The sequence below is a fragment of the Anguilla anguilla genome, chromosome 14 (assembly GCF_013347855.1).
Source record: "Anguilla anguilla isolate fAngAng1 chromosome 14, fAngAng1.pri, whole genome shotgun sequence".
NCBI classification, from domain to species: domain Eukaryota; kingdom Metazoa; phylum Chordata; class Actinopteri; order Anguilliformes; family Anguillidae; genus Anguilla; species Anguilla anguilla.
Window position 1 is genome coordinate 27,270,205 of NC_049214.1, and position 19,299 is coordinate 27,289,503.

A 19,299-nucleotide genomic window follows, 5' to 3' on the forward strand; every position below is an offset into this window, starting at 1 on the left:
TTGTTGTATTCCATTGTTGGGGGGGGGGGTTCTGTATTTTTTCCCCAATTAATCATTGTAGTGCTCCGAGCCTCAGAATAGCTACTTCAGGTGATTACTTCTCTGAATTAAATTTTTAGATACGTGATTTACTGAAGTTATTTTACTGGCATCTATATCATTTTAAACCATTGGACATTTCACATGTATGTCCAATGTCCATAACATTTTCATGCAGGGTGGTACGGCTGCTGGCCATAGTCTAGGGGTTAACAAATATCAATTATAGCTCAGGGATTTTTCTTTATATCAGTTTTTCCAACAATTGACAAGTGGCTGGTACTACAGGCTGCTGCAGTCCAGTGAAACTGAGAGAAAAGCTCTATGTATTTTCTTTGGGTTGTTCTGAGATACGGTGTCTGACCTCATACATAACTAGTGGCTTGTTGTGGCTAGCATCACACTTGTGCTAGGTTTGAAACAACCGTTTTTAAACAAAAATCTACACTGGCTTCAAAGCAAGGAAGCGCTGTGAGAGACTGGAGTATCTGGAATGAAGAGACTAGCATCACTAGCACCTGTTCCTGAATTGAGAGAAGCACCAGCAACAACTGCGGGCTATGCCTTTAGCCAGGACATGTCTTCACCTCATATCAACCCTGACTCACTGCCCCCTCTGTGCTAGCTATCCTACGTTTACATTTTGTGAAAAGGATTGCATTGAAATGTTGGTGCCCATAAAGTTTGCTGTATTGGCATGCCATTATTCAGCAACACTGTTGCTTTTTCCTTGGTTTCGCTCCCCTCTCTCCATTATCTTGCTTTCTATGAAATTAACTGTTTGGCTGTGTTTCCACAAACTGTCAGCAGAATACTATAATCAAAACGAAGTGTTTTGTTTTCCAGACTGCCTTTTAATTTGGTCGTTTGACTGAGTGAGATCAATACGAGCAATAAAAACTCTGCATTGCCATTTGACAAAAGTGCCTCAATTTGCCCAGAGTGAACTTCACCTCAGATCTTTTTTTGCACTGTTGTAACACCCTGACATGACTCTATATTACAATTAAGTCCAGTGAATTTTTAGTGACAGGGAATGGCCATTATCCTAAAGCACCGGTTAAATAATTACAGTGGAGGATGAAGCGCCTACAATGTGGATTGCCTGTGTGCTTCATTAATATTAAGCTCTTTCCAATACAACAAACCCTGCTGGGAATAATTCATGGATATAATTGTTAATAGCTTATTTTAGCGGAAACCACACCCTAAGGGAAGACGCGAGGAGGGAAGTTGAAAGCATGTGGCATTTCTGTTATTTTTTGAGCTGTTACATCTTGCTGCTAAGCCCTTTGTTTGCTGATCCCTTCAGGGATGATCCTCAGAAACTCGATGCCTTCATTATGGACAAAGCCCTCTTAGACTATGAAGTTTCAATAGACGCTGACTGCAAGACCCTCACTGTGGGAAAGCCATTTGCAATTGAAGGCAAGTATATATATTTTTTGTGGTCAACAGTTTTTTTATTAATTATACAGAGGGTACAGGAGTATAAAGATACAGAAGAGCAACAGAACATGTCAGTAAAAATAATTGCCTCCCTAGCCCTCGTCCCATAAGGCAAGTGTGTGTATGTATATATATATATATATATGATTTTCATACCATGGTAAATGGCTGTGTACTAGAACAAGGAACAGATGCAAATATTAGTTTTATACAGATATAGTATAAATGAAAGTGTCTAATAGAAAAGACTTAAAATAAAATTTGACAATGTTCACATTTGTGCCAGCATCTCTAAGATGGCACTTAACTCCTACACATGCGACTGTTGTTACATCGGACTGTAGATAGAGGTTAAGCAAAGCCATTTTTATTCATCAGGTGTTATGCCCTTCAGAGATGATGGCATTTTTAATAAAGGAGCCGCCTGCTCAGACTCTTTCGAGCGTTGCTAAGTGAGAATCTTTGCTCGCAGGATATGGGATCGGCCTTCCACAGAACTCTCCGCTAACCTCCAATATCTCTGAGCTGGTCAGTCAGTACAAGTCAGATGGCTTCATGGACATGCTGCATGACAAGTGGTACAAGGTTGTGCCGTGCGGCAAAAGAAGTTTTGCTGTTACAGAGGTAATACAGTATTCGATATATTGAATTTTATGCATTACAGTTTGATAAAGGGTTATATATTTATAATTACAGTCAAATGTCTTTCCTATTTGTTAATGCAAGGCAGTTCCAGAAGGTGATGGTGGCTTCCAATAGTCTTTACCTCAAATGACTTAGAAATCACTGAGAGTATTTGAACATTGGTTTAGTGTAACAAAACAAGTTCAGAGTTTCCAAAGAGACTCAAAACACACAAATTCCCGGCCCTCATCCAGGGGTGGAAAATCCAGGTTCAGACAGTGAAAGTCCTCCCCAGTATTTTGTTTCAATCACCTGTATTTGTTGTTTGGCACAAATATTCAGCCAGGAGGCAGAGCTAATTCGTATAACCAGCTGGCTGAGTTCATGGGTGGAAGAGAAACACGGGGCAGGACTCTAACTTTGACTCCTGGACTTCCCTCCTCTGCCCATGTCGTTCTCCGCCATTTTGGATCAACAAGTGTTCCTTTTGTCAGATTTTCTTTGTATGAATGTACTGATGACTATGCCTCTGGTCGTTTCTCCAGACTTTGCAGATGGGAATCAAACATTTCTCAGGGTTATTTGTGATGCTGTGTGTAGGAGTTGCCTTGTCCCTTCTTACCACGTTAGCCGAGCACATCGTCTACCGGCTGGTTCTTCCGGGAATGAAAAAAAAACCACGGTTCAAATACTGGCTTCACACGAGTCAGGTGCGTTCAGTTTCCAGATGTTTACCACTTATTGCTGGTATATAACGTTGATGTCATTTTTTAAGATGTGATATTTACAGATTCTATACAGTAATTAATTATAGAATGGTAGCATTCCATTGCTCATCATAGTCAAGAGCACCAAGAGAAGGGAATGCTTATGAGTTTATTTTATTACTAATTCTCTAAATCAAATAGATAGTGAAAAGTTATATTGGCATTCACAGCACTGGACTGAACTGCTCTTGTGGCCTACTGGTACACACCTGTATTGCTGACGGGTCTGCCCCTCTTTAGGGTAGGAAGACCAGGTACTTTTGTCAGTCGTATCTTTAGTCATTACATTACATTACATTTATTTGGCAGACGCTTTTATCCAAAGCAATATACAAAAGTGCATTTCATGGTCATGGACAACTACAAAACACAGGTTCAATAAGATACAATACTTATTTTGTACAGCTATTTCTATCCAAGAACACAGCTTAGTGAAGAACACACAGTGAATACTATTCTGACCTAACCTCTGCCAAGCCAAATAGGCAGAAGAACAAGCTACAATATTAGGACAAATACAAATTACCAAAAAGTGCTTGAATGGGGGTACATGTAACGAGTGTCATGAAAGGGGGGGGGGGGGGGGATTTAAAGTGAAATATACAGAGTGGTGGTAGTTAGTCCAAGTATAGTTTGAAGAGATGAGTCTTCAGACCACGGCGGAAGGTGGGTAGTGAGAGAGAGGTTCGAAGAGGGACAGGGAGTTTGTTCCACCACTGGGGAGCTGGGGTGGAGAAGCTCTGTGATCCCTTTACTCGGGTGGGAGGGAGTACAAGGTGCCCTGCTGCTGCAAAGCGGAGTGGTCGAGCAGGGGTATAGAATCGAATCATGTCCTGCAAGTAGATAGGGGCCATCCTGTTGGCTGCAGTGTAGTCAGTTGTCTATGGGTAATTCCATTTTATCCACTAGTTTATTTTAGTTTATCATCTTAGAATCAAGTACATACCTTTGACCGTGTCAGAAAATGTTTCTTTGTGATACTAAAGGAAGTTATTTTCCTCAGAGATTGCATCGTGCACTTAATTCATCCTTCAGTGAAGACAAACCACAAACAGTGGACAAGACAGAAAAAAGGTACGCCATTCTTTTTAAGCCAATAACGGTTTACAGCTGTAAATAAAATTTAATGCAGCTTGCCAACTGATTGCCTGGCCTGAAAATTGCTTTTCAATGCATTTTTATTTCAACCATAAGTGCTGTCATCATCTGCTCTGGTAGAGATGCAAATCAAACAATATTTACAGGGCCTACACAACATAGTTGTGTAAGCACCATTTTGTTGGTGTCTCTATGGGCTAAGCACTGCACCTTGCTGTATGTGTTCATTTTTCTTTTCTTTCTTTTATTATTATTATCATTATTATTATTATTTAATTCTTATTTTTATTATTAGTATTATTATGCCAGATGTACCAGACATCTGCACAAAATTTGGCATTGAGTACGTCTTGAATGAGGTCTAAAACCTAAGGATAAGAAAGGTCTCCTGTAGACGTGGGCATGGCTATTCACAAAAATGGCTAATTAATACAAAACTGTAATAAGGTGAATATTTTATTCCTATTGACTGCTCTATCAGCTCACAATAGCTCAAGAAAAACTCATGGTGGCACTATACAAAACGACTTTTCGTGGATATACTGTATTGCTAAGCAAGGGCACTTTTTGGTCTACTTTCCAATTTCAAGGTGTAACGTTGGGAAAAACCTACAAATGCCGTGGAACACCTCGGACAACTCAAATTGCAACAGACAAAAGCTCCCCATCCCCGAGGCCCAGCAGAACGACCTGGAGTTTACGCAGTGCAAAGACCTCCCACCGCCCCCGGTTAAAAGGCTTCTCCCCCTGCAGGCCACCTCCAACGGCAAGACGGATTTGCTCAGCCTGGCTCAGAACCCCGTCCTCCAGGAGCTCACCGACCTGGAGAAGCAAATAAAGATCATCAAGCAGGAGCTTCAGCAGGCCATCAACAAGAAAAAAGAACTGGAGCTGTACCAGCAGCAGAACGCGACGAAGGCGCCCGAGAGCAGTGCATGAGGTCGGCTTCGACGTTACAGTCAGGACGTCTTAAAAGGAGCACTGTGTCCACCGTTTTTACCTTCACGGTGGGTACAACTGAGCTTTAATTGAGCTTTCTGCTCTGGGATGTGACGATACTAAGACTCGTTTTTCTTTTTTGCAATATACTTTCTGCACATCCTATTTTTTAAAAGAGAGATATTATGAAAATACTACTTCTCACGGTAAGGACAACTTCTAGCAGTGGTCAATTTGTGCAAATATGAATGGAGGAGATAATTTGATGGAACTGGCACTCATTGACATGGCCTTTATGTGGAGATAGTGAGATTGTGTCATAAAATATGTATAGTGTTTTTCCGTTTTGGCAAAAAAATGGCCAGAATTGAAGATGTCAATATACGATGTACAGTTCCTGCAGTGCAAGTTCCACTGTTACCTGTGGACGAAAAAGTGCTGAGATCTTTTTTATAACGTATGACTCCAGGTGCCACTGTTCTGTGTGGTCCTTTGGAGGAAGATGTTTATATTCTTGCACTGTTTAGCAGTTTTGACGTGTTATGCTACGTGAGTACGTCAGTGCTCAGTATCTGCTTTTGGATATGTAACAGGAAGCTTTCTTCATATAATCTGCACTTAATATGAACATGTGAAAACCACTGCTTTTTACTGCTTGTTAAACATTAACGACATGGATTTCAGAAGTCATGTATTGGTGCCTCATATATTGAGCCAGACATTATAGAATGGTAGCATTCATTGATCATCATAGTCAAGAGCACCACGAGAAAGGAATGCAAATGAATCTATTTTTATTACTAATTCTCTTAAATCACATAGATAGCAAAGAGTTATATTGGCATTCACAGCACTGGACTGAACTGCATGTCAGCTCTTGTGGCCTACTGGTACACACCTGTACTGCTGACAGGTCTGCACCTCTTTAGGGTGAGTGGACCGGGTACTTTTGTCAGTCGTATCTTTAGTCAGTTGTCTACAGGTAACTGAATCCACTAACCGTGTTTTATCCACTAGTTTGTTTTGATATGGGTTGACAAAAATGGCCAGAATCAGTGTTTATCTGATTATTTCTCCCTTTGCTGCCTCTTTATCCTTGTAATTAAAATTTGACAGCTGCACAAATGTTATCGTTCGATTGAAAAATGAGTCGCCATGCTGTTTAGCTGATCGTTCCAGCTGTTTCGTCGCCTGCATTTTTAATTCATAAAAACGATATACACTTGTACACGGTTTCTAATATGAATTGTCTACGTCCATGTCAGTCTTCTTGTGTAGTTGAACAATCACCGTACCGTGTTACATGAACATCGAAATACAAAAATGTTGAATACACATTATTTTTACTATGAAGCGAAATCGAGTATATCATTTTGTAAAGTGGAAGCACATTTCACATATCATATACAGAGTAATGATAATGTTACTGCACAGATTTCAGTGAGAGATTACCTTTATAAAAATTTGTTTGAGATGGAAAATGTCTTAAATCTTCAATGGAGTGCTGTTAATAATATTATATTTCATAAAATTGCTCGGCAAAACTTTTATGAGCAAAATGTACTTTTTTTTTTGTTACTCAGTGCATTCAAATACCTGATGAAGTAAACAGTAGGCTGCAGAAGATAATGAACTGTGAAATAGTAACATTTCCTTAGGATGATGAAAAGAAAAGCTACTGTCCAGCCAAGATGTCTGGTCTGATTACGTTGTTCAAAAAAAAAAGATGTGATCATACACCTTTTGTGATTCATATGCATTCAATAGGAAGGAACTATCTGGAATTCTATAAAGCAAACCGCACTGGATTAAATAATTTCAGTTTTCTACTAAAATTCCTGCATTAAAAAAAAACCTGTATTCAGTGTATCCTATCAATAAAATTGGCATCAAGTTTCCACAGGTTAAGTATTGCTAACTTTCTGAGTGTTTTTTCCATGTGAAGCCTGTTGGTAAAATTGGAAACCCACATACATATTTCACTTTGACTGGGTGGGTCTTTCTGTGAGGTTCTGACACCGCTATTTGATTATGTTTAAGTTTATTTTTATTTATATAGCACCTTCCATGAAAAAAGCAGCTCAAAGTGCTGTAGAAAAACAAATAATGGCAGCAGTTGCACAGTTGTGTGATTGAGCGAATGCTTTCAGCGAGAATCGCTCACCTAACAGGAATCACTGGTCTAATGAGATGGCAAACGGCATTCCATCGTTACTCGTGCTGTTTTGTGATCGCGCCACATTCGGAATTGTTTATTTACCAATTTAAAGCTTGCCATAAAAAAACAGGTGTGGGGGAAAAAAACGCATCGTAAATTTGTATTTTTCTATCGGGCATTTTAACGTATGACCGTTTATGCAGTGGTATCTGTTTGAAAATGCCCTTGTGGTGCATTCAATAAATCTTTATTCGTATTCATAATATTCATAATCACCCCTTATCATGTATTAGTGTTGGTGGTTGTGCCTTCTGGCTGCAGATTTATGGAGAACCAGTGGGTCTGTGCAGACATTGCTGTGCAGTGCAATGCACCGATTCTCTTCTGCAGGTGAGAGATCCAGCCCTGTTCCATCTGCTCAGCATAAAACTGGAACACAAATCCTCACATAAAATCAGGCACAGGCATGATTTTATCCGCCACTGCGAGATCTTCGATCACTGTTTACCAAGTGTGTTATAACTCTACGCTAGCCTTTTTGTCGTGTCAGAATAGGGCCTGATGTCTTAAATGAGAAAAAAAATACTTTGTCACCTCAGTTATTTGTATGCAGTATTAAATTGTAAGACAGGAAAGCACTAATATGTTCACCAAAATGTCTCTTTCAGTTTTGTTAATGACAGCGAACAGTTAAAGCCCAGAGACAGAGAGGCAGGACTCAAATAGGAACTCAAATTAAACCAATGTATTATATATTTGGTCATGTTTGATTGTTTTTGACTTAGGCAAATTAACAGTGTGATACAGTGTGAATGGAACCTACAGTAGCTTTTTATCTAAAATTGGATCGTGATGACCTGTAAAAACATTTCTTTGAAGCACAGCCAATGGATACAGTCTGTCCTACTTCAGAACTGAATTTAATTGAACTGAATTTTATTGTATCATGGCAAAATTGAAACTGACAAGGGTTCAGAAATGAGTTGCCCTCTTTGTATTGTAAAATAGCATATTTGGTACAGAAAGTACTACTGTTATTTTCCCTCCATTTTACCACTGAGAAGAAATTATAGTGTAAATGTTTTTGCCTATACGAATATTCTGGCCATTTAAAATACTGTCAATAGATAATCACTTGCATAAGTGGTTTATATAGTCTGTTGAGTCTAAATGAATGCTTAAGTACACTGTAATGGTTGGTCCTTCCATTCAGCTTTTGAGTTTAGCTGGTTTTCATTTGAGAAGATGTAAGAAAACTTTGAACTAGCACTTGAAGATTAAATGTGGCGTGGTGTAAAAAATAAAATAAAAAAATAGATTTATCAGCATACAGTAGAGCCTGGAGGTCACTGATTAATCAGTGAAGCATGCTGGGTATAAACCCCGAAGTAGCAGGTCTCCAAGGATAGTGGAACTGAAAAGCTCATAACCAGCAGGAGAATATTTACTTGGTCTTTATTCTGCTCTTTAGAGCGCATAGCCGGGTCACTGAATGTGCATAGCACTGGAAAATAGACTTTACAACCAGTCTTTAATAAAACCACGTGCCAGTTTCCAACTTCTATAGTTCCTGTAGTTGGCAGTTTATAGGAAATGCATCAAGTCAGAATCCAGGTGCACAGAGAAAAGGAAAACAGACTAGCCAGCGCCAACTGTGGCCAGCAGCAGCCCCACACAATTAGTGTTCGCATCACCCAGGGAAGGGACGGATCCAGCTGGCTGGGATTAAGGTTAAGCTGAACATGAAGTGTCTGACTCAGGTCTGCGCAAGCACAACTTGTACACTGCGATGCGATAAGAAACATCACAAGCTTTAAAAGGAGACCGCATGCTTATCTGTGTACTCCCGCGTCCGTGGTGGAGTTGGCAGCAATGGGCGCTGCCAGCTAATGCGACTGGGCATTCCAAAATAGAAGGAAAAAAGATGAAAGTCTTTCTGCATCAGAAAAAAAACATCCGTACATTGCAGAAAATATAGATAAGCCGAACCATAAAAAATTAAAGGTTGACATTGTGTGAAAGGTAAAATCTAAAATGTGTTCATGTGCAGTAATAGTAGTGTGTGACTGAGTAAAAATTGTAGTGGATCTCAAAGCAGTGTGCTTCACTTATGACACAAAAACCATAATGAGACTATGGGAAAGTACACTTACTCAAATGAAACCTTGCTCGTACTGTAGTTTTTCAAGTTGGGCTAATGAATTAGGGAGAAACTAGCAATTAAAAAGATAAGCAGCTGTAATACAAGTAATATATCTAACCTATCCAAGAATGCTCCAACTGCACTGACCTAATGTGCATAGCTTCATAATGAGACTGAGGAGGCACTAACTGACAACACATTTTACACAACAGTATTAATCCTGATGGGAACACGAAGGTGTATGCAAATAGGCCAGCCATGGCCTGCAGAATAAATGACTATTAAATTACTTTTTCCACTTTGTTTGATATATTTGTACCTCTTTTTAGAATTTTTAAATACTCAAGAGAGGTTTAACTACTTGGAAAAAATGCAGTCATTGTGAAATACGACGTTTACGACGTGAGCAGCAGAGGACTGCTGTCAGTTTAATATCAGGGAAATTACAGCAAAAGCATGCAAATTTATATGAAGTGTAGATCATTCACGTGTCAAACGCAATGCTGACACATGGCTGCTCCCCTCACACTTCATGTCATGTGTACATTGAGGTTATGGCTGTTGGAGAAAGGTGGTGATCTTATGCGATTGTTGTCTAAGAAGGCAGGCATATTGAGTCACTAGTCTTCAAACCTTGACACCAAAGGGTCTAAATGATGAGTTAAAGTTCAGTACGCTAATCTGAACAATAAATGTCCATTGTAGACAAATATTAGAAAGGTTTTTTCCCTTTGTTTTGCCACAGGTGTTCACTATTGTATTATGCTACGTGCTTGAGATATTAGCTATTGTCTTGATTCATCGCTAAAAGAGTCTTGCAGACTTGGAATTGATTAAATGACAAATCGGCTGTTTGTAGTTCGGCCATTGTCCTCTGTCTTGCTGGTGTTTGCCTCACACGTGCTTTGGATCACCCTTTGATTGTCCTACACGTACAAAGCAATTCGTCTGTCTGGCTAATGCTCTTTCTCACTTCTGATGGAGGACTTGGTGTCTGGAATTCACTGGCCTCTCTTGGTTCAATAAACTATTTGGAGCTGTGGATTGAAACTATTTGTCAAATATATTTACACATGTTTAATGTTATGGTGAAGGAGTATTTACTTTCTCAAGGTCAAATTATGAAATTCAAATTATGAATATCACATTGTGTCCTATATTTACATCCCAGTAGTTTAAATCTATCAGATGAACTACTAATCTTTCATTTTTCATGCTATATAGAAAATTATCATTTAAAAAAGAATTACATTTTTTATTATATTATAAAGTGACAGGTGAAATTAGTGAGTACTGATTACTGAAGTGTGGGAACCTCATTGAAATTAAATCATCTTTGGAAAATGAAAGTCAAAGACAAAGCAAATGCAAAAAGGCTAAACCTGCACTGGGTTAAAACAAGAAACAATAAAATATAATATTTTACATGTTCAACAACCTTTCCGATATTTACACTGTACTATATTATTTATAACACACACTATTTATATGCACAATATATCCATGACAATGTCCGTGCTATGACATTTCTGTTGTAAAATTATATGTGGATGGCATATTTCTAGACATAATTATACTCTGTACATGGCTCACTAAAGAAGAGCTAATTCTTCTTTTGAGTAAACATCTGTTTATCAACATTACTAAGTATATCTATGTAGCTAGCTCATTTTAAAAAAGTGTTTAAACGATCAAGTCACGACAGGACTTGGATAACTTAAGTTAAATATTTATTTCATGGACACTTTCCCTGTCCTGTTAGGCTGATGTAGCTGTACACAGCAAGCGTGACGGTTGACCTGAAAACTTGAGAACACAATGTCAAATGTGGGGAGACAAGATGTTACAGAGAGCGCTCCAAAATGCTGCAAAGCAGCACCACTTTGACATGCTGTGAAAAAACAATCAATAGAGTGTTTTTTTCATGAGCGGTCAAAATTTCTCTCCTCCAGAGGAGATGATGACCATGTACATTTTAAGACGAGGCAGACAGGTAGTTATTTGAAAAAGGCCAAGAAAGTTTGTGCCCTGTCCGTTACTGCTTTATTTCACTTATTAGAGCTGAACACTAAAAAATTTACCAAAGTTAGCATTCATCATTCTCACCATACAAAAAGAGACCCGTTTATCTGCTGTGTTATGATAAATGATGTTATTATATTGATATATGGTGTCCTTAATATTTACAATAAAAAATTCCAACCTAATAGCCCTCTTTTTTTAAGGTGATTTGTTTCCTTGGCATATACTGTACATGTGCCGTATACATTTTATGGCAGTCACCAACTGTGCCACCCTATAGCATTCAAACCATGTCAGAAAATAACATACTAAAATAGTCAATAGCATATAATCTTTGATTACACACCTATATAGTCTGTACTCCCCCTATAAGCTGATGAGAAAAGTGATGTGGAGGTCGCCTTATCATTTTAACAGATTCTCATCAAATGTAAATTATAACAATGATTCTAACCACAATATAATCAGAGATCCAACCAGATTCTAAAAATGTAAGCGAAACTGTGCATAATCTAATGTAGGGTCATACTGCAAGCTTTCTGAAATATTTTAGTGCGATTTAGATTGGCATAGCAGTGTGCATTCCAGCCATCTCAGGTCGAACACAGATATAACCCTGAAAAATAACACACATCACGATAAAGCTGAAAAGAAACAAGCTTTCTGAAAATAGTATGTAAGAAGAGAATATTTATTCGATTAAGAACTGAAGAAGAGACTTTAATGCGTGGACAAAGTCAAAAAAACAAGAAAAACAAAAAGTACTGGAGTGCCAACTGAAAAGATATGTACAAATAGGGATTTATTTTGTTTACTCCATGCTGAGTCAAGGACAAGTAAAGATGCCAAAGGGAGAAAAAAAAAACATCAATAAGGTATCACAATGTGTTGTCTTTTCTTACACCAAAATATATCAATACCAAAACATTCCTGAAAAACTGCAGGCAAAGTTGGGTAAAGTAGTAAGTTTTATACAATGCTAACAAAAAAAGGTTACAAAATATGACCTTTGTCAAAGATTTACAGTTTTTTATACAAATACCACATGACAACATCAATGTTTCAATACCATGTTATGTATGGAATTTACTTTATGTAAAAACATGGCTAGGAATGCATAAATTCTGAAATGTGATAGTTCCAAGCTCACGTAATAAGGGTTAGCTACGGCACTCTTGTATACAAAATGTACAAAACATCGGCTTCTAACTAGGTACAACATAATACTGTCCATTTTTGTTTACAGTATGACACAGTACAAAACATTTGTGCCTAGAACTCTTGAGGGGAAGCAAAGGTGACTCTATGCTGGCCTCTTAGTCATGTGACCTCCGTCATCGATGCCGAATGGTTCTATAAGAAAAGAGAAAGAAATGATTAACTTGCGTGCGATTAAATTCACTAACGAATGAGGAATCCTTGAAAGAGAATTTAGTTTACTTCAGAAGCTCAGACCATTTATTGTTATTCTTTGTATTTATTGTGCATCGCTAATATCTGTTATTGTATAATTTGTATGTTCATTTACTGCGTTGCCCTCTTGGACAGGTCCCCCTTGTAAACAAACCTGGGTCAAATACTTATTTGCTTTGGATTCAAATACTTTTCTGTGCTCTATTGATCTTGCCTGGTGTAACTGAGCCCGTCAATATGACCAGAAGGAGGGGTTTGCACTTTTTGAGAGTACTTCATTGGTTCCAGTACACCAGACAAGATCAGTAAAGCGTAAAGCGAAAGTATTTGACCCAGGTCTGCTTGTAAAAGGTGCATCCATAGTGCCCCCCGCTATGGATTTCACTTGAGTGCTCCCCGCCCAGTCCAGCCATAGTGACTCTTTCGGCTGACTGGCCTTTCCCAGCCGAGTACGATGAAGTAAACTGGACGCCACGTTCCTCTGGTGGAATGGCCGCACCGCAGAACCCGTGGAGCGAAAAGTAGTAAAAACCGAGGACAGGTACACTAGCCCGCACCCTTCTGAGTTTAATAAGAGGCTGGAGCGTTGACACAGGCTTACAATCATCAAAATTTGGAATATATAAAATGCCGTAGCATTGAAAATCAGCACCAGAGCTATGCATCCTTGCTTGTTGTATACATGGAACAGGAGTCCAAAATAATACAATGAGCAGTTGCTGCTATTGTGTGAATACAACAGGTCAGGAAATATAAAGACAAAGTTCAAAACTATTTCATAGGGATACTAGGAGATTGGTAACAATGCAATAGGCAGGACATTCAAAGTTATAACAGTAGGACATGGCAGAAGTTGATCAAAGGTTTGGTATTTATTTTGTGACTATGAATTCTGTGTTTCTATGAGCTTCGAAAGTGTAGAGAAAAACTTCTAACACCTAAGGGTAATTTTGGGTACTCACCCATAATTAGTGAGGGTGTTGGCTAATCAGTCGTTCTCAATTAGTATACAATAAATGAAGCTGAACACTGTAGTACTCCAGAGTGTCTCAGTTTAATGATGATGAAGTACCGACATTTTGGGACTCTGGCAAAGGCACAGATCATTAATCAGCCTCACAGCTTTTACTCATTTTTTTACATCTATATATTATTGGCCAAATTCAATATGAATTCATTTAAAATATACTGTACTCTCATCTATTAGAGTAGAGATGCACAATATACTGACATTTACTGCAAAACAATGAAAGGCAGGGTCCTGGATGGTTTGTTGAGCTTGATGTAACTATTTGAAGTGCTCATTAAGTGCTTCCACGTTTCCTAGACTTTCTGAAGCTTTCTCAGAGGTGAAATATGACACTGCTACATTACCCGCACGAGCATGGGGGATACTATTGCTAAATAATAATGCGTTACCTGTGCGCTGAGAGTTTCCAGAGGGCTCTCCACCCGTGGGAAGGTCATCAACGGGAGCCCGCGGTACTCCTCTGTTTTCTGCTTGGAAGGGGTTGTGTGGACCCCCTTGAAGTTATGGACAACACAGATTCCCTGCAAGTGAACAGACTCTGTATTACCTCCTCACCTACACCGGTTTAATGACTTGTAGCCAGGGAAACGCTCTAAACAATCAACCTTAGAAGCTATTGGCTCCAAAACTGAAGGGATGCTAAAATCTTGGGTGGGTCTGAAGTGCCCACCCATGAATGAATATGAAAAAAAATAAGGCACCCACTTCTTGCCCGTCTCATACTAAACACGTGCAAATTATGCAACTATGTTTTTCCTGTCTCACGCCTGTATGCACTGGCTGTCTTCTAACACATGTCTCTTTTCATGCTGCGATTAACATATTAACGAATGAGTAACCGCATCGACAACTGGGCTAGACCAGATGACAGATTCTACCTCCGTGGAAAAATAAAAATATAAATACCGCAGCCTCTCAGTCAGTGCCCTTTTGGCCTGGCCTCGTGACGCTTTTTGATGACACGAATTTAGCGTGGTAATAACTATGTGGCTCTGAGGTAGTGTGGCGCACCAAACGGCGATGCCCCTCCCGGTCTGAAATCTAATCCTGACCTTATCCGGTGCCAACCGTGACCGGGAGTGCCACAGGACGACACGTAACCGCTCTCCCACCAGGAGAGAAATTCAGCCTGTAGGGTACAATCCACCTTAACCTGCAACAGCCCTGGTCAACTGAGCATGTGCAGTCGGGAGGCACCTGCTGGGGTCTTCTGATGTAATGGCTGCCACGCGTTTGTGGGGACCGAGGCTACAAAGAAGCAGGCCTGTGTGTGCGAACGAGCGAACAAAGGATAGGACGATCCTAAAATACAATCAAGCTAGGTACATCAGGATAAAAACAGGTAATAACATGGAGCAAAGCACCTTTGGTTTAATTATTCATTTTCTTTGCCAGCACAACTGTACAATTTACTGACAAGCTACAGAAATTTAGGTCGCTAATTATGTTATTTCTTCAAGCTAACATCATTAGCAAGCTTTGAGGAAAAAAAATACTGAAAGTTGGCATTGCTGAATATTCATAACAGAGCCAAGATATGTATTTTCATCGCACTTTAGTAAAACTGTTGAAATGGCCACACAATTCAACAGCTTTCTTCTTTCACTGTATGCATCTAACTGATTGTTCGAGTTCTCAAATGTGGCAGATTCATGTAAAGTTATAAAAACCAGATTTTTCTAGCCCTAAGCTAGAAAAATAGCAGGACATCTTAACCTTGTTCCATTACGTTGAGAGGTTAGAGGCACTGTGCTACTCTAAATTCATATTCAGGCTTTTAAACCAAAAATCTATTTTCTTCTATTACAAACGATTCAGTGGAACTTTGATAAAGCCTTTTGTGAGCGGCTCAAACTTCTTTCAGTACTTTCAGCACAAATTTCAAACCGATTTTGCTATTTTGAGACGCTGGTGACCAACACAAAAAAATTGCCAAATAGATGTAGCTTCTGGCTGCATTCGTCAGGCGCACTGAACCTGAATACACATTTCCAAACAGGCCTCCGCACTTCAAATTTGTTGCCCCTGGAGACTTGTTTGCTCTTTTTACATTCAGCATGAGGCTGTGCAGTTCACCTTATAGCAGGAATGTATGTGCAGCATTCTGATTCAATGCAACACTGACAAAGCCAATACCTATATACTATAATAAGAAAGCTGAGCAGGCCTGCTGTATTAAATGAGTGTTAACCTAACTATCGGGAAAGTTTGCCTGGAAGGCAAATGGAAGGAAGCAGAAAAAAAAATAAAAGCATCACCAAAGATTACAGGGCTTGTTAGCTGTAATCCTTTAGTAAGCATTTTATTATTGTCAGCAACATTAATTGCTGATTAACGTTTAAAACGTTTTATTATTACTTTTTTTATTTTTTTTATTATTACTCATACAAAAATGAATAAAAGAAAAATGTTCCCCAATGCTTTCTTATCTTATCTCTATGCCCTTGGCAGTACGCATTTGTCCCACATCACAGGAAACTCTGTCGGGTCAGGCTGGTCTCAGAGGGTTGCCAGAGGCAGTCAGGGCTCCACCCTGGCCTTCTTAGAGCAGTTCCTTATTTTTACAGTCAGCGTATCTTCCCAGCACTCCTCAGGTATATCCAGAGCATCCTGGCTTTGATATCAGCATGTTGCCAGAGCACTGAGAGAACAGAGAAAGGAACTACGGCGAGCCTCTCTTTGAAATGAAGCCCCCCATTCTCTCGCCTAGCGCGCGCAAACTCACCAAAAAAAGGGCGACCGAGCTGCCCAGGACGAACCCGGCGACGACGTCGGCGCAGTGGTTGCGGTACTCGGAGACGCGGTTGAGGCCCGCGAGGAAGGCCGCGCACAGGGTCCCCAGGCAGAGCACCGGCTTGGCCAGCCGGCTGCTCTTCGTCTTTATCGTGCTCGTGATGTACATCTGCAAACGACACGCGCGACGACACGGAGAGAGAGAGAAATGGCGCAAATGAAAAGCTATTTGCTGAAATTTTTTAAGGGGGGGGGAGGAGGAGGAAGAGAAAGGAACTGGCTATCATAGCTATTTGCGCAAGCGACGAGAGAAAGTCAATATGATTCTCTAGTCTAAACAGTAAGCGAGAAAACCCAATTACGGGAAGCGCTCGAAGACGTAACTGAATAAATAACTGCAGCTTGCACTGCCTGAGGACGAGAGTGGCTTTTAGCGTTCTGCTGAACTGTGTTTAAGTAGATTGATGTTTATTTCGCGATCCTTTCCATTATACCACTTCCTGGGTTTTTGAAATGAGCGCCTGCCAGCATCAGTTTCACAAACCCATAAATATTTGTATGAATGGCCTGAGTTAATGAAATGACAATTTTGTTGAACATATCCAATTTCACTGAATGACTAGCAGAGAGCTGGGGTTACCATAATTACTGATCATCCATGCCCGGGGATCATGAGAAGACACTATTCACACAATAACATTTATAACTGTTGAAACTGGCTAAAATTCAGTGACATTCACGTCTCTTCACACCTTACCATTTGGACATGTTGATTATCTGAACAGTGTCAGGTAATATGAGCATCCAATAGGAGAATCCAATTAAAAATGTGAAAGTGATGTGTAAAAGTTGTATCAAGGTGTTCAAATGAATGAAATCTGAAGGAAATTGGTTAACCATATGAACCATATGCCTAGGTATTTGTTCTCCTCCACAACATCAATCATAGTATTATTCCCAGTAACCCTGTTTTTTAATCATTTATTTGGATTTCTTTGGCCTTTTTGAGTTACTTAGTTTACACAGTTTCATTTACTCTTTCCCCATACAGAATTCTTGACTTATGGGCATTTTATGAAACTGGTAGAATGACTCTCTGTTGATCATAATACTGAAGTCAACAACATTCTAGAACCCTCAGCGCAGGACTCACCGTCAGGTACACGGCAGAGTACACGCTAAGAGACGCGTCTTTGGACGGGAACGACTTCCTGGCCTTCTCCACCGCCGCCCGGTCGCCGGTGCAGATGTTGCCGTTGGAGACGAACTGGTGGCTAAAGCGGCACTCTGTCCCGGTGTAATTTGGCTTGCAGACGCTGAGGAAGTAAGGGGCCAGATTCCCGGTGACAACCTGACCCGCGTTCACGAAGATGTCCGTGGCGAAAAGTCCGAAAGCAAAGACACCTGCGGGAAGAGAGCAGAAACGTCAATCGTGTGATCGAGCCAAAAAAAAAAAATCAAGCTATCCCACATACTGCCACATTCTGTTACATGCAATCCGATGGTTCTCTTTTTCAGGAGAACAGGCAGTGCAACCGGAATTTCGACTCGAGGAAAGTAGAGAGAGTTACAGACAGAGATTGGCTCGTAATGCCTAAAGTGCAGGGTGGGGAATTCAACCCCCAACAGTAAAGCAAATTAACACACTGGCTGCTGCCCTATGGGCCAATGGTCTCTAAGATACAAAAATTATCTTTATATATATATATATATACATATATATATATATATATATAGGTTTTTTACAGTTTAGAATGCCAAATTACTATTTGTAGACTTGACTCATTGCGCAGGGAAACTCTTTAGCAGGAGTCATGTTTTCATGATAAGATGGGGACCACTCTGGCGACTTAAGAGATCCTCGGTGTGTATTTGATGGAATATTCAAGGAATATTCTTCACTGGTCACAATCATTGCAAGGAAATGTTACATTTCATCATGTATTTCAGCTACACCTGCACTTTGAGATCAGTGTAGTCAATTAATAAAAACTGTGCTCATCTCCAAAACTAAGGCTCCAGTACAAATGTTCCATTTGTTCCTCTGTGTGCATATAGAGTGGTCACAACTGCAGATCTAACTGCATTTCACAATAACTCAGAATTAATTATGACAAATATCTCCTCAACATAAGGAGTCATAGTGCGTTCAACATGCGCAAAATACAAGCACGCAAAGTAACAGGCGAGATAATAATCTCTGATCACTAGTACGGAAATTTTTCCCTCTTGTGCGGAAAGTGTTTTAAGATGGCTCGATACAATGATCCATATCATTGCAATACCAAGGCTGAGAGGAGGAGATTACCTGATTCTCTGCTGAATAATGCAGAGGTAGCTAGCGCATCGAGGTGAGAGTTTTCACAGATTGGAATTCCAGTATATGTCAATTCTGCCTTGTCTCGCAGACAAAGGTTTTCATTAACATTCAGATTCCCGTATTATGGGATGTCCTCCTCCCGAACATGAATAATGACGAAGGGCCGACGCGGGGATAAATCATTATTCCGAATAATAATTACTTATGGTAATGAGCCTGACATTCAATATCCAGTTAACAGTCACGGCGTCCCAGCGGCCTTGTAGACTGAAGTGTGAATGTAAACATGAATTAATCAGAATCTGCGGTTTGAGGCGTGGCCGCCATGAATATTGCATTCCGGCCTGGTTTAATCTCGCAGTGACAAAGTGTCCTCTCAGTCAGGAAGTTACGGCGCGTGTCACTTCCTGGTTTGACACTAATACTCTGGGAAGTCTTCTAGATTGGGGGAGTTACGCTGCGTATAGGGTGGGCCGTTCAGGGACGGCTACTCAATGTGGCCCACGAACATTCAACAAAACGTCAGACATTTCATTTACCTGAAAAAAAACCCATTCATTATAA

At 39.9% G+C, this 19,299-nt stretch overlaps 2 protein-coding genes across 3 annotated transcripts in view; one reads left to right on the plus strand and one right to left on the minus strand.

Annotated features, from left to right (window-relative positions):
• Positions 1–6,700, plus strand: part of grin3a (glutamate receptor, ionotropic, N-methyl-D-aspartate 3A) — a 32,732-nt gene extending 26,032 nt beyond the window's left edge. For both annotated transcript variants that reach the window (XM_035390171.1, XM_035390173.1), the window contains exons 5-9: positions 1,352–1,467; positions 1,961–2,112; positions 2,658–2,822; positions 3,883–3,953; positions 4,568–6,700. In XM_035390171.1, the coding sequence (XP_035246062.1) occupies positions 1,352–1,467; positions 1,961–2,112; positions 2,658–2,822; positions 3,883–3,953; positions 4,568–4,916 (853 nt within the window). In that variant the 3' untranslated portion in view covers positions 4,917–6,700. The remainder of the gene's footprint in view (positions 1–1,351; positions 1,468–1,960; positions 2,113–2,657; positions 2,823–3,882; positions 3,954–4,567) is intronic.
• A 5,324-nt stretch (positions 6,701–12,024) lies between these two features.
• Positions 12,025–19,299, minus strand: part of plppr1 (phospholipid phosphatase related 1) — a 38,060-nt gene continuing 30,785 nt past the window's right edge. Inside the window, exons 5-8 of the mRNA XM_035389885.1 lie at positions 17,569–17,819; positions 16,408–16,584; positions 14,072–14,203; positions 12,025–12,592 (exon numbers count right to left, since the gene is read on the minus strand). Of these exons, the coding sequence (XP_035245776.1) occupies positions 12,560–12,592; positions 14,072–14,203; positions 16,408–16,584; positions 17,569–17,819 (593 nt within the window). The 3' untranslated portion in view covers positions 12,025–12,559. The remainder of the gene's footprint in view (positions 12,593–14,071; positions 14,204–16,407; positions 16,585–17,568; positions 17,820–19,299) is intronic.